General features: G+C 34.3%; 2 protein-coding genes across 2 annotated transcripts; one reads left to right on the forward strand and one right to left on the reverse strand.

The window, feature by feature from the left end:
- Positions 1-699: 699 nt before the first annotated feature.
- Positions 700-5,505, reverse strand: LOC123921489 (DCN1-like protein 4). The gene is made up of 10 exons (XM_045974062.1): positions 5,204-5,505; positions 4,250-4,334; positions 2,681-2,755; positions 2,547-2,583; positions 2,014-2,097; positions 1,852-1,912; positions 1,636-1,742; positions 1,494-1,559; positions 1,152-1,293; positions 700-977 (listed from the first exon to the last, which is right to left on the reverse strand). The coding sequence occupies exons 1-9, from the start codon at positions 5,280-5,282 to the stop codon at positions 1,198-1,200; spliced, it is 690 nt and encodes a 229-aa protein (XP_045830018.1). The 5' UTR covers positions 5,283-5,505; the 3' UTR covers positions 700-977; positions 1,152-1,197.
- An 854-nt stretch (positions 5,506-6,359) lies between these two features.
- Positions 6,360-11,984, forward strand: LOC123921490 (ribonucleases P/MRP protein subunit POP1-like). The gene is made up of 11 exons (XM_045974063.1): positions 6,360-7,253; positions 7,705-8,165; positions 8,312-8,408; positions 8,494-8,607; positions 8,691-8,936; positions 9,081-9,199; positions 9,293-9,787; positions 10,219-10,327; positions 10,434-11,014; positions 11,340-11,507; positions 11,624-11,984. Exons 2-11 carry the CDS (start codon positions 7,714-7,716, stop codon positions 11,820-11,822), a joined length of 2,580 nt encoding a protein of 859 aa, XP_045830019.1. The 5' UTR covers positions 6,360-7,253; positions 7,705-7,713; the 3' UTR covers positions 11,823-11,984.
- Positions 11,985-12,922: the final 938 nt, after the last annotated feature.

A 12,922-nucleotide genomic window follows, 5' to 3' on the forward strand; every position in this document is an offset into this window, starting at 1 on the left:
AATGCATGTATGTCAACGCACAATTTTGATCGTTAATATCTTTAATTCTCTATTAGTAAATGATTATGATTATGATGGTTGTGTGGCCAAAAATTAAACCAATTTCTAGCAAGTTAAAATGTAGATTATGATTTAGTCAAAAAAAAAATGTAGATTATGATTATGAGTCATGCATTGACGAAGATTTTCTTTTCCCACCCTACCTACTTCTCGCGTGTTTTGGCGTTTCTATTTTTACTCTTCGAATACTTTAAGTAGCGGACGTTATAAAAATGTGAAATTTTGAATATGTCGAAAATTATATATAAAAAAATTGTTAGGGTGTCTTTGGGGGTATCCGCTACCTAAGTAGCGGACAAATATATTTTGGTAAATTCATAAGACACGCGAGAAAATGGATAGAGTAGCAAAAAAATTCTCTCATAATTTTGGTCAAGTTGGGTTAAATAGGTGTAAGCAAGCGATAAACCAAACCAATTAGACACAAGTTTGTGAAGGGGTGGCAAGTACTTTGAGATCAATTATTGCTTTCACCAACAACTTTAACTTACTTACGTTATAAAAAAAAAAAAACAACTTAAACTTACTTAAGAGGTTAAGGTGGCAAAGAAGTTACCATATACTTAAATATAAGACTAGTCTCAATTAATTTAGTTCAATTTTATTCCCATTCACTTCTCAAATTACTAGAATCATAACTGCATTAAAGCTCTTAGGTGAATGATATGAATAGAATATATGGTGTTGGCATTGGTAATGATTACAAAGTACAAGCTTGTATCTAACCTCAACTGCATCTATAAACACCTATAAGATGAAACATTTTTTCAAATAGAAGTAACAAGAGTTTATATTTAGAATGCCCCTTAAGAAACTGGGCCAGCATAACAACAGTGTATCTTGTTGAGTACAATAAACGAGCCACAAGCCACCCATCTGATTTGGTAATCCAACAGTTTCTCTTGCTCAAAGGAGTGCTGCCAACAAATCAAATAGTCAATTGTATAAGTTAAAGTTAGAACACAGATTCGAAAAACCGCAAAAATAATTGGTTAAGAGAAAAGGGAACATGCACTGTAGGTGATGCTTCTCTATTAAACTCAATGGTTAATACAGAAGGCACAAGGCACTAATTGGATGAACTCACATACCAGTTATTGCACGGTACAGATAATCAGATGGTTGACAGATATTAGATTACTTTTGCTTTTCTCGCAACCACTCCACAAAATTATCCAGAACTAAGGGCCACGCAAGTTCAGGATCATAGTCACTAAGCGACGGAAAACTTATCTGTGAAAAGATTATAAATCCAAAGAAAGTAGTTAAGAATACAACAGATGTATATTCATCTTCTTATGTGCATGTGTGAAAAGCAAATGGTGCCATAAGGGACGAGTGCATTGACGGGTAGCAACAAATTGAATAAACAAGGAAGATGAAGATAAGAATACTACAAGCAATCTATAACAAGTAGCAGAAAAAGAGGCTACCTCGTTGCAAAACCGGAAAAATCCCATCCACTGGTCCATGTTTACGACCTTGTAATCATTTTGATTCTACCATAAATAATAAACACGTGTAAGAATTCATTAGTAAGAACTAAAACAATAATGTGATATGCCAATTATTCACCTTCAAATATTCCACAAATAAGTTGACTTGGGTTGGAAATGTTGAGCCTAAAACAAGAGTAAGTAATTCACAAATGCTCTCGATATCAATGCTTTTCTGCTTCTCCTCTGGTGAAATTGAAAAAAAAAAATAGTTATGGGACATGTGGTGAATGAGTAAATGAAAAGATAAGTTAAATGTTAAAACCAATTTACACAAAATTACATCAAAGTTTACCTGTTAGACAATATTGGAAAGCATAAGAATAGAAATCTGAAAAATTTGACGGTCTCCTGACCTTCACATTATCAAATGTATAAAAAAAAGTTAGCAAGTAATAAAATGTTGCTTCATAAATAACAGTTTCCATCTAAATGAGTATCACTTAAGTAATCATACCTCCTTTTCTAGGTCTGGAAGTGCCTTCTTCAATTTACTTACTGTATCGGCCCTTAGTGCTTTTAAGCCTCTCCTCCACTCATCCTATACAATATAAAGGTAATAAAAGTTATGTCAATATAAGAATGGGAAAGAAATGTGATACCAAAACAACATGATTGTGTACCAAACATAAACAACGACCCAGTATTTCAAATATGAGTGTCTTCAATGTATAAAAGTTTGTATTAAAAAGAGGACGGAACTTGAGTTCAGTTCCGTAGGAACCATCATAATTGTTCTTCAACCACAATGTGACACATGTATTGTCAAAATAAGATAAAAGGAAAAAAAAATCTGAATAGTAATGCATTCCACACTCTTGGTAATGATTACGGTATTATTTTGCCTTCATTATACAGTGAGAAATAAATAATGTGTCATGTGCTGTGGTTGGACAACAGTAAGCACGGGGACCTATGGAACTTTAAGTTCCAAAAATGAAATAATTCCGACAGAATTGTTAAGAACAATGGACATGATAATAAACATACCAAGGTAAAATATCCTTGCTCCTCAGCTTTCATTTTCCTGTAACGTTTAGTTTTCATTAGCTCCGAACTTAAACTTAGCTAAAGATATAAGAATATGGCATTAAAGGACAATTAAGGGAACAACTGCAGCTTACCACGCAAGCATCAAAATCCTCAAATCAGTATGATCCACCTCTATATCAGCACAAAGTGCTTCAATTCCTTCTGGACTGTAATAAAATTATAAAAATATTGTGAACCTACCTTAAAAATGTAAGCATATGTATTATGTATTATGTTTGTATAATAAAACAAAACTCCACTTATACACCAAGTATCACTTTCTAGAATTATAAACACAGCAATTCTCAATGATTTGATACGTTAGTCAAACTAGGTAAAATAAAAAATTACCCTATTATAACATGATGACACTACCCTCTACCTCAGCCACCACAACCTTAAGTATCTCCCTTAGCCATGACCAGCATTGGACCAACGCCAACCTTATGCTCACTGATATGCATATCAACCAAAATGTTCAAAACTTATCTAAAATAGTCCACTTTCAACCAAACAATTCCTAACAGGCATTATTATAGGGTGCTGGACATAGGGCCTTTTGTTGGGTCTGATGGAAATTTTTCAGTGGCCTTTAATCAGAATAGGCCCAAGGTTTGGAGAGTTTATAAGCGGTTAAGCGCAAGAAGAAGAAGGATACTGCTGAGTGATAGCCAGTGCCATCTTAGAAGGTAGAATATTCCGATATAATGATTATGGGGGGTGTGTGTCGGAGTCATGCAAGTATTCGGTTAGAACCTGGTGCCTGGTGGTTGGCAGAGAGAGATACCCTCGACTACTCTGAGGAGCAATCTGTTGCTCTAGTTGTTTGTACGAGAGCTTGTTCACTTTTTCTTGACATTTCAGTAGTAATACATGAAAATGATGAATATTAAGCAGCAAAGAAGATGAGGGCCGGGAATTGCAAGAGACAGGAGCCAGAGCACCGTCATTCCTTATGCTTCTGAGTTCTGAACTCCACCACCACCGTGTTTTCTTTGTGCATGATGCGGCAGTTGATGGACTTCACAGCATTCAGATGAGTGTCCGTTGCCAACATGAGGAACATGATACCAATGACAGAGAAAACATATGAAGGTGGCTATTTGTCACAAGAACACATATGTGGATGTCTGTCAGCAGAACCCAATGACATTGTTTGATGGTCATGACCAGTGTTGCCAAATAGCAGACATAGCAGTGCTACAGTGCTATAATGTAGTGTAATTTCAACAAACCATTATTGTTCCGCCATGTGCTATTTAGTACAAAGTGCTGTCAAATAGAAGTTATAGCGGCACATTAGCACTGTAGCATAGCATAATTTAAACAAACTGCTATTTTCTGCAATCCGCAATTGACAACACTGATCATGACAAGATTGTTTGGAGAGTGGGCAGTGGGCACAAAGAAAGTGTAGGGATCAAACTGTGTTAAGTGAGGGGAAATTTGCGTTCAGGCTATGAGTGTTGTGGTAAGGAATTAGGTGAGCTATAACATTTCATTTGCAGTAGTAACTAGTAATCACTAATTGAATACTATTAATCCCTATACATAAATGTCCAAGATTTTAAATTTGAATTGAGAAAACATCAATGGCATAAAGTTATTTGATTTATGTAATTAGAATTACATAAAGGAGCGATCTAGTGAAGCATACTTACTCAATCAACCCAGAAGATCCATTGGCATACGTATAAAATAGACTATCAATCCGCTCCAGTTCCTTTGAGTTTGCTTTACTTGAAGCTGAAAAATCATGCTCATACAATTAGAACATCTAACAGTTTACTTGCTAGTCCAATTACATTTAACTAAACGGCATAAACATGATACCACAATACACAGACAAAAAAGGCAGAAATAAACAAGTAATAATAAGCCAACACATGTGCTTCAAAATACATATAACTAGGGTTTTAAACTGCGGCCATGTTTTGGTCAAAAAATAAACTGAGGTTGTCGTGATCTTTATAGATTGCGTAAAATTGCAGGCATATGCAGCTGGTGTTGGTTCAGATACTTGCAATTTCCATGCTCAATATTGATAACACTCCATGTTGATGCTTGGTATCATCAACATTGGGTTGGACAAAATCACAGCACCACCGTGATTTTTTTTGGGCGTAAACCAAGTATCACCACCGTCGTTAAGCTAGAAGAGACTTGCATCATCTCATCTAAGCGCTCTTGGGTAGCACCACCATTTTGGTTAAGTGTAGTTTACCTCACCACAATATCAAACAAGTACTAAATTGTAGATTAATTGAAGTATAAAAATTCTTGATTTTGTTCCCATCTCAGCAACTAACTATCCAATCTCCAAAACCCACAGAATTATAACAGAAATATACCTAAAAATTACAATTTTTCACTAAAAATATTGAAAAAACATAAATCAACGAGAAGGGTTGACTCCCATAAAAAATTCAACTTTAACAAGAACATGATTATCAACAAATTAAAACCATTAATCTGAGCTTAAATTAATTAATTAATTAAATTAAAGATAAACAAGTCTATATGAGAAATCAACGAGCTATAATATGAATTAATATAGAGAATTAAGTAATTGGTGATAGAATGAAAATTGAAATCTCATCGAAGAGATAAAGTACCGGAACGGAAGAGATCCGCGGCAGATGAATTGACGGAGGGATTGGATTGACCAGATTTTTTGGATGAACCGCGTCGCATCTTCAACAAGAAATCCAGAGATGAATGGTACGAAGAGAGAGATAGATTGATGATGTTTGTATGTTTCTGTGTTGTGGGAAAGAGGTTGAGGATGATGACGTGGATCGCAGAGTATGGCTTTTATCACTTATGATGATGATGATGAATTGATGATGATATCAGACTAGTTTCATTCACTTGTACTTGTTCTTATTGTTCATTAAGATTTGTTTGTTTTTTTAGTAAAAATTCTTTAAGATTTGTTTGTTTTTTTAGTAAAAAAAAACGAATTTTTGAATCTTTGATTTTTTTTTTTTAAAATAGAAATATATCTCGAATCCCTATCTACTTGAAGGAAAAAAAAATCTTGAATATTAAAGTTTTATATTTTTTATAAAAAAAAACATATTAATCTTGTGAGGTTCACAAAGAGACAAATTTTTTTTACGATAAAATCTTCCTAAAAAATTGTTATAAGTCATATTGAATTCTTATTCGTAACCAAAAAAAATATTGAATTCTTATTTTGATGCTTATCTTTCATAGTGATTTTTTTCCTATTTTTTATGTTGCATATTTTTTTTCTTCATATTTTCCTGTTGCATATTTCTATTCTTATGGGTAGATTTATTAACAAAAAATTATTATTGTTTGTCAAAATAAACCAAAAATTATTATTAGATTTGCATATTGCATACTAATCTTTCGAGTTAAAATGACAGTGAAGGAATTATTAAAAAAATTACTTTTATTCTGCAAAAAAAATTACTTTTAGAAATAGAAGAAGATTTAAAATGTATTTTTTGACGAAAATTTAAAATATTTTCTTTTGAAAGCTATTTAAAATATTTTTAAAATTTATTAGAACAATTTATTTTCTTTTGATAAATGATTTTTTTTTTTTGAAACATTTTGATAAATGATTAGAACAATTTAAATACTTTTAATATTATTGTTAGGAGATTATTATAATCCACGTGTATTTTTGTCCTTATTTAAACTTTCCTCTATAAGAGGAGTGCTAGGGTCACACCCTCTAACACACTCTTTTAAACACACCTTATTATATGAAGCCACATCAGCCTTTTAATTTAAAACTTAACCTGTTAACCGGTTAAGCCAGTTGTGACTCAACAAGTTACTTTAAAATAAAACAAGATAAAAAATTAACAGCGACATGTCCCTTCTCCACAAGCTCAAGGCTTTTCAGATCTGTTTCTTGCTCTCTGTTTGACTCCTCCTCATCTATGTCGGGAGTTCTTGTTATCATATTTGTCTTAATCATCTCTATCCTTATCCTGAGATATATTGGCTTCTTTCTATTTTTCGCGAACTTTGTCGTCTCTGTCACGATCTGGTTCCACTGTCTCTGTCGCGAGATTTGGTGGCCGTTTCTGGTTCCGTTTTGTTTGTTGCGAGCTCTGATTGTCGCCGATATGTGGTCGATCTAAATCGTTTTCTAAATCAGGGTTCATTTGCTAAGTTTGATGACAGATTGAGTTGAGTAAACTTGCAGGTTTTTCCCAAATCAATTGCTAAATTGTTTGAGTTGCTTCAATTTTCTAAATTTGGGTTTTCAAATATGGTGTTGTGATTTGGCAGTTTCTTTGCTATATTCTCATATATGATATTTGTATCAGATTATCTTAAAAAAATTGTGTGTACGACGGTGACGGTGGGAATTTATTTGCAAGAACACAATTGTGAGAAGTGGGAGCTTTTTTTATTTTTTTGTTAAAAAGAAATTGAAACAATTGAAACCGGTAGCCAAGTAAAAGAACAATATCTTGGGATGACGTGGCTTCATATAATAGGGTGTGTTTAAAAGAGTGTGTTAGAAGGTATGACCCTAGCACTACTCAACTTTACAAATATGCCCTCAATTTGAAACTTGAAAGTACCTTACCTTAATACCTTGGTCGTGTTTGGACTCTCAGTTTCAGTCTCACTACTCACAGCCGCCGTAGCAGCTTCGTCTCCCATCACGTTGAGGTATGATGATGATTTACTGTTACTTCTTCTTCTTCTCACATATTCTATTCGTTCGTTTTCAGGAGTATTGGACAACACCAATGGAAAACCCTAAAAAACCTTTAATGCATTCCTTTTTCGTAGTTATGTATTTATGTTTCTTTTTATCATTATTTGTGACTAGTCTTTGGTTGGTTAGGCAACTAAGAAATCTACAATTTGCTGATTGAGGAATTCCTATGACATTCGATAAATTTGTATGGAAAAACAAGGATACTGTCAGTTTTGACAAATTTGGTCTCACCGTTCTGTTTCCCAAATCAAACGTGATACAGTCTAACCTGGCTTTATGTACAGTTTAGTTTCTTTTGGACTATGGTTGTGTTAAGGGTTTTGTTCATGCTTTACAGTCTAGTTGGTGTTTGTACAATATAAACTAATTATATTTTATTTATTTATTTTTTCTACCTAGTTCTCAACGATGGTTACTGACGGAACCAAAAAGCCTAAAGTTTCAGCAGTGCCACCTCGCAAAATCAATGTGCAGAAGTTTGCAGAATCCCGTGCCCCTGAGCTTTTGAGCCTTCAGTCTATAGTTGAAAATAGATTAAGCAATGATTATAAGTCTCAAAGGAACAAGAGAAGAAGAACAACATCATTTAATGACCAAATTGCAAGAAAGGGGCACAGAAGAAAGAGGCAAAAACTGGGTAGAGTTGATAAAGTCAATGCTGAATCAGTTTTGAATAAGGACCATAAAATGAAGCTTTCTCGACATGTTCGTCGAAGATATGAACTTAAGAGTAACCCTGAGAATGGCTTTTGCACTTCTGGGGATGGAACCAAGAGGCTGAGAACACATGTTTGGCATGCAAAGCGATTTTCCATGACCAAGCTGTGGGGTTACCACCTTCCTCTCGGTCTTCAAGGAAGGTAGGCCTTTGTTGATTTCAATATGTAGGGTTAGTTTACTTTTTTGAGATGTATTTGAACTGGATTATGGTAACCTAAATCTACAAGTATTATATGTGTTTTACTTCTTTTGAAAACACTAACTGGGATTTTGCGTGTTTATTCAGAGGGAAAGGTTCGCGGGCATTGTTGAGAAAGCTCAAACAAGGGGTGCTGGTACACGATGCAAGCTATAACTCTGCTGTTCAATTGGAGGGTCCAGAGGTATTTTATCATTATTGCAAGCTCAGCTTCCGAAAATAATGATTTAGTTCTCGTAGCTTTATTAAAATGTTTGTTTTGTGTACAGGATGTGTTAGTTTCAGTATTAAGAATGGTACTCATGCCCTCTCCTATAGAAGCAACACATCCCAGAAATCATGGTGACTCCGTTATTTCTGGTTTAACCTATGGAACTGCAATGGTGAGTGGTCCTTTTTCCGTTTCTTGCAGTTGAAATAGCCATGTTATTTTAGTCAAACAAAATTAACTTTTCTTTCTTGACAGCTTCATCAAGTTGGAGCACCAGTTTCTCGGGCAATTGCTCCTGTAACTTATATGTGGCGACCAACTTTCCAAGAAAGTATCACAGACATAGGTGTCAGTGATGGAAAAGTTATCCCTGACGTTGATTTATGCGAAAAACCAGAAAGCTTGGAGTGTAGTAGTTCTTCTAGACACCTTTGGGTGTGGATACATGCTTCTGCCTTTGAAGAAGGATACGATAATCTAAAACTGGCCTGCCAGAAAGAGGTTCATTTTCTTCTTTAGATTCTTATACGGTCATATCAATTGTATTTTGTTTATATTATTTTTCTTGTATTGGATAAGAAAACGAGAAGCTAGTGAGCTCTAGTGAGCTCATTACTCATTTTTTTTATCTTTACTATTATTCAGATGGAAAAGAGAGGCATCTCAATCAAATGTTCTTCGCTTGAGGGTCAACTTGCCAAATTGGAATTAATGGGACCAAAGACATTTCAACTTCTTCAGAAGATATTGCATCCTGTTAGAAGGTTTGTTGTTTAAATTTGAAAAGCAATTCTGTTTTATTTTTTACTTGTTTAACTGGCATTAATGATCCAAAATGGCTGATGTTTGCATGACAGTATTTCAGAAAATCATTGGCAGTTAAAGAAACATGTGACTATAGAAGAAAACCACGTTTCTCAGGATATGAAATCTTCCATACTGAAAAATGAGGAGCATTTTTCTTCGTCTGCAATGTTATCTCTTAATGTTAAGGATCCTCGGGATTTACCTGCGAAAAAGACTGTTGTTTCGACAGAGCCAATTTCACCTAAGGTTTTAAGTGATGCACAAGAAACTAATTGCGAAGAGCTTGCTGATTTGGGAGGAATGTTGGAAAAGAATAATGACTTGACTTCTTTATCTGATGTTGATGATCTATGGTATGCTAATACCAGAGGCTTTAAGCCTCCAGTGGAAGACAGTGTTCTTTCTATGGAGAAGCACCGTGAACGCATGATTAAATTCTGCCTTGATGACAAAAATTTTGGGGACGCGAACTCTTCCAAAGTGCAGTGCTCAAGATCTTGCCCTATTCTGCTTTTGAAAAATGATACGAAGGAATTATCCACAGGGTAAATTATTCTTTAATATATTTTTCCTTTTATTTTTTTTTTTGAAATTACCAATGTTGTTTATGAATATAATATCAAGTACTATTTTTTTCTTTCTTTGTAAGCAAAGGATATACTCTCTCCGGCCACAATTATAAGCAAAATTTCACTTTTCAGATTCATTGGATAACTCATGTATCTGGACTATAATACAGACCAAAATACATCAGTTGTCCAATGAATTTGAAAAGTGCAGTTCTGCGTATATTTGTGGCCAGAGGGAGTGTATATATTTGTGATCACCTGCTTAAGATACATTAGAAAAAGTTAGATAACTTGTCATAAGTTTAATCAGCTACAAAGTCAAATCGGTCAATGAATATTAATGTTAAAATCTTTCATGTTACGTACTATATAACTATATAATGAATGCTTTTGTGATTATCTTCTAGATGGTCTGTTATACTTCCCTTAAGTTGGGTTAAAGCCTTCTGGATTCCACTCATCACTAATGGAGCACAGGCAATAGGTTTGCGAGAAAAGCAGTGGATTGCATCTGATGTAAGTATTTGCACTACATAGACCACAAAAAATACTTTATTTTCCTTCTGTTTCTTTTTTTGTATTAAGTATTGAATATGACTTGAAATTTTTTCTCTTTATCCAGACGGGGATACCAATTTTCCCTCAAGATTTCCCAGATTGCAAGGCATACTCATGCTTCATGGCTGCTAAAGCTGCCGAATGTAATGAAAAAGAAGAACTTCGTCCTCCTTATGTAAGGAATTTGAGAGTTCCAATCCTGCCTCCATGGGGTATTGTTCACGCTACTTTCAACAAAGAGTTTAGCACAATGGAGACTCCAGACCTTTCAGCCAGGGAAGATTTGACCAATGCTAATTCGGTGTCAAACTCTTGCTCTGGCAACTTTGAAATTTCAAATTTCGACTCTGAGAATTCATTTGATGGAACTGTAGCAAGGACAGATCATGTGTTGACTACTTTACTCGATGAAACAAAAACTGGCCCATTGCTGTTATTTCCTTATGCAGCAGATGGAAAGGCCAGAATCTCTAAGTTTATTAAGGGAGAACTAATGCTCGATATGAGGCATAAAAGTTCTGTCATTTATGACCGTAAGCTATGTTTTATAAGAGTTCATCTTCAGCCATTCAAGGAAGGCTTTTTTGAAGAGGGTGCAGTTATTTGTGCACCACATCCTTCTGATATATCTTTATGGACTTCAAGGTAATTTAATAGTTAAATTATGAATTCCGGTTCTATTAATGATAATTATATTTTTTTGTACTAGTATATATTAATAAATATAGGGTAATTACATATGAATGAAAGGCAAACGGGCAACAAGCTGCGCCGCTAACCCTATGATGTCATATAAGAATTGACTATTGTTCTTGTAAAATTTGTTTTTTATTTGTCAAACATGTATGATATAATGTATATACCAGACGAATATGGGTTAGGTGGAGTATTTTATTCTAAATTTTGAACCATCGGTGCATAAGAATATCAAAACGTAATATAATGTATATGTATTGTGAATGTCTTGCAGTTCAGTGAAAAGTGAAGTGGGACTTAAACTGTCTGATTCTGCTATGAAATCATATTTCAAAGAGAATTCCTCCGGTAAATGGGAAATGCAGATACCAGACGATTCAATCGGCAGACAGTCTCACCGGTGGCCTATTGGCTTCATCACGTCAGGTTGTGTTCAAGGAAGGTATGAAATTATATCTTTTTGGATTCTAATCCTTTCCTATTAATCTGAGCAAAAACTATATACAGAACATATACGTACATCATTGTAGAGAATCTAACCGTGTGCAATCATTGCAGCAAGAGGCTTTCAGCAGAGGGATTTTGTGAGGCCGTTTTACTATCTCATTTAAGAGAGGAACAATGGAAGGAGATGCTCGTGAAGCAGAGGAGAAGCGAAATATACGTACTTGTCAGGAATTTAAAATCTGTTGCATATAGGCTAGCTCTTGCTTCTATTGTCCTAGAATATCAGGAAAATGACATTGAATTCTTGTAAATTGATTATGTTTCATTGCCACAAATAGGGCCAAATTGGTCAATATTCCTTATCAGATAAAAGGAAGTCAACAACATAGAGAAAAATAGCTTACTTTGATTTTTATAAATATTTGTACAATCAAAACATTTGAATTTATATATAAAAAAACATTTGAAGTTAGCCATACTTGTAATTACTCTAAATTTGAGATTGTTACTTCTTCTAGCCCTTCCTTACAATCAAAATCTCCAGGATTTCTAAGACCGTTGCGCATACTGTTGTTAATGTGCGACATGGCCTGTTATACAATCATTGGGAATTTCTGCTTACAACGTTTGCTGCATAATGTTTTTAGTTGGCCAATTTAACAAAGTAACCGTGAGCATTACCAACATGACTGGTTACCAGCTTGGTGTTAAATGTAAAGACAAAAATTATGATTTTGGGTTTCGAGTGATCCAGTTTGGCGAGAGTTACACTTTTAAATTTTCACCTACGTTAATTATAGGAAAATCATTATATTTTTGTTATTTTCATTGGTATAATGGAGAACACTACTTCGACATTTATATTCAAAATCGAGATCAAGATTGCGGAAATACATGTAATTGGGTGGCAAATGAATCAGGACCATGCAAGATTAAAAGTGGATCTATAGACTGCTTTGCTCGGAATCCTAATGTTGTTGCAGCAGAGATTGATCATGGTCATACTCATAATCTCTAACATGCTCCATATATTTATGTAGATTGAAAAATAACCATCATAAAATAATATATTATGAGTTTCTCTATAGTTAATCATTATGAATTGTTAGTTTGATCTTCCTATTTTTCTCGATATTTTGATCTTTCTTTTGTTTTTGATATTTAAACGTTCTTTTTATGCACTCTAATGTTTCTTATGTCTCATTATTCTATATAGGGATGGCAAAAAAATCTGTTTGAAAGTTTCTTGTCCAAGAATTTCCGTTTGAAAGCTTCCCAGTTCAACGCTTCATTATTGTTCTCTATTATCTGTTTCCCGCCTCCAAGATTCAACCTATGCCCTAAGCAAAAAGGTCGCATATTCCACCTTCTTTGCATTTAGCCAGAGATCAGCCTTATCTAGGTCATGTC

Source organism: Trifolium pratense, linkage group LG4, assembly GCF_020283565.1.
Source record: "Trifolium pratense cultivar HEN17-A07 linkage group LG4, ARS_RC_1.1, whole genome shotgun sequence".
Taxonomy (NCBI): domain Eukaryota; kingdom Viridiplantae; phylum Streptophyta; class Magnoliopsida; order Fabales; family Fabaceae; genus Trifolium; species Trifolium pratense.

Excerpts from the sequence above, each read along its gene's own strand:
- LOC123921489 (XM_045974062.1), bottom strand. The coding sequence starts at position 5,282 with ATGCGACGCGGTTCATCCAAAAAATCTGGTCAATCCAATCCCTCCGTC. Across the intron at positions 2,756-4,249 it reads GGATCTTCTGGGTTGATTGA|TCCAGAAGGAATTGAAGCAC; the intron begins GTAAGTATGCTT and ends ATTTTATTACAG. Across the intron at positions 2,584-2,680 it reads AGGATTTTGATGCTTGCGTG|GAAAATGAAAGCTGAGGAGC; the intron begins GTAAGCTGCAGT and ends TAAACGTTACAG.
- LOC123921490 (XM_045974063.1), top strand. The coding sequence starts at position 7,714 with ATGGTTACTGACGGAACCAAAAAGCCTAAAGTTTCAGCAGTGCCACCT. Across the intron at positions 8,608-8,690 it reads TAACCTATGGAACTGCAATG|CTTCATCAAGTTGGAGCACC; the intron begins GTGAGTGGTCCT and ends CTTTCTTGACAG. Across the intron at positions 11,508-11,623 it reads TCAGGTTGTGTTCAAGGAAG|CAAGAGGCTTTCAGCAGAGG; the intron begins GTATGAAATTAT and ends CAATCATTGCAG.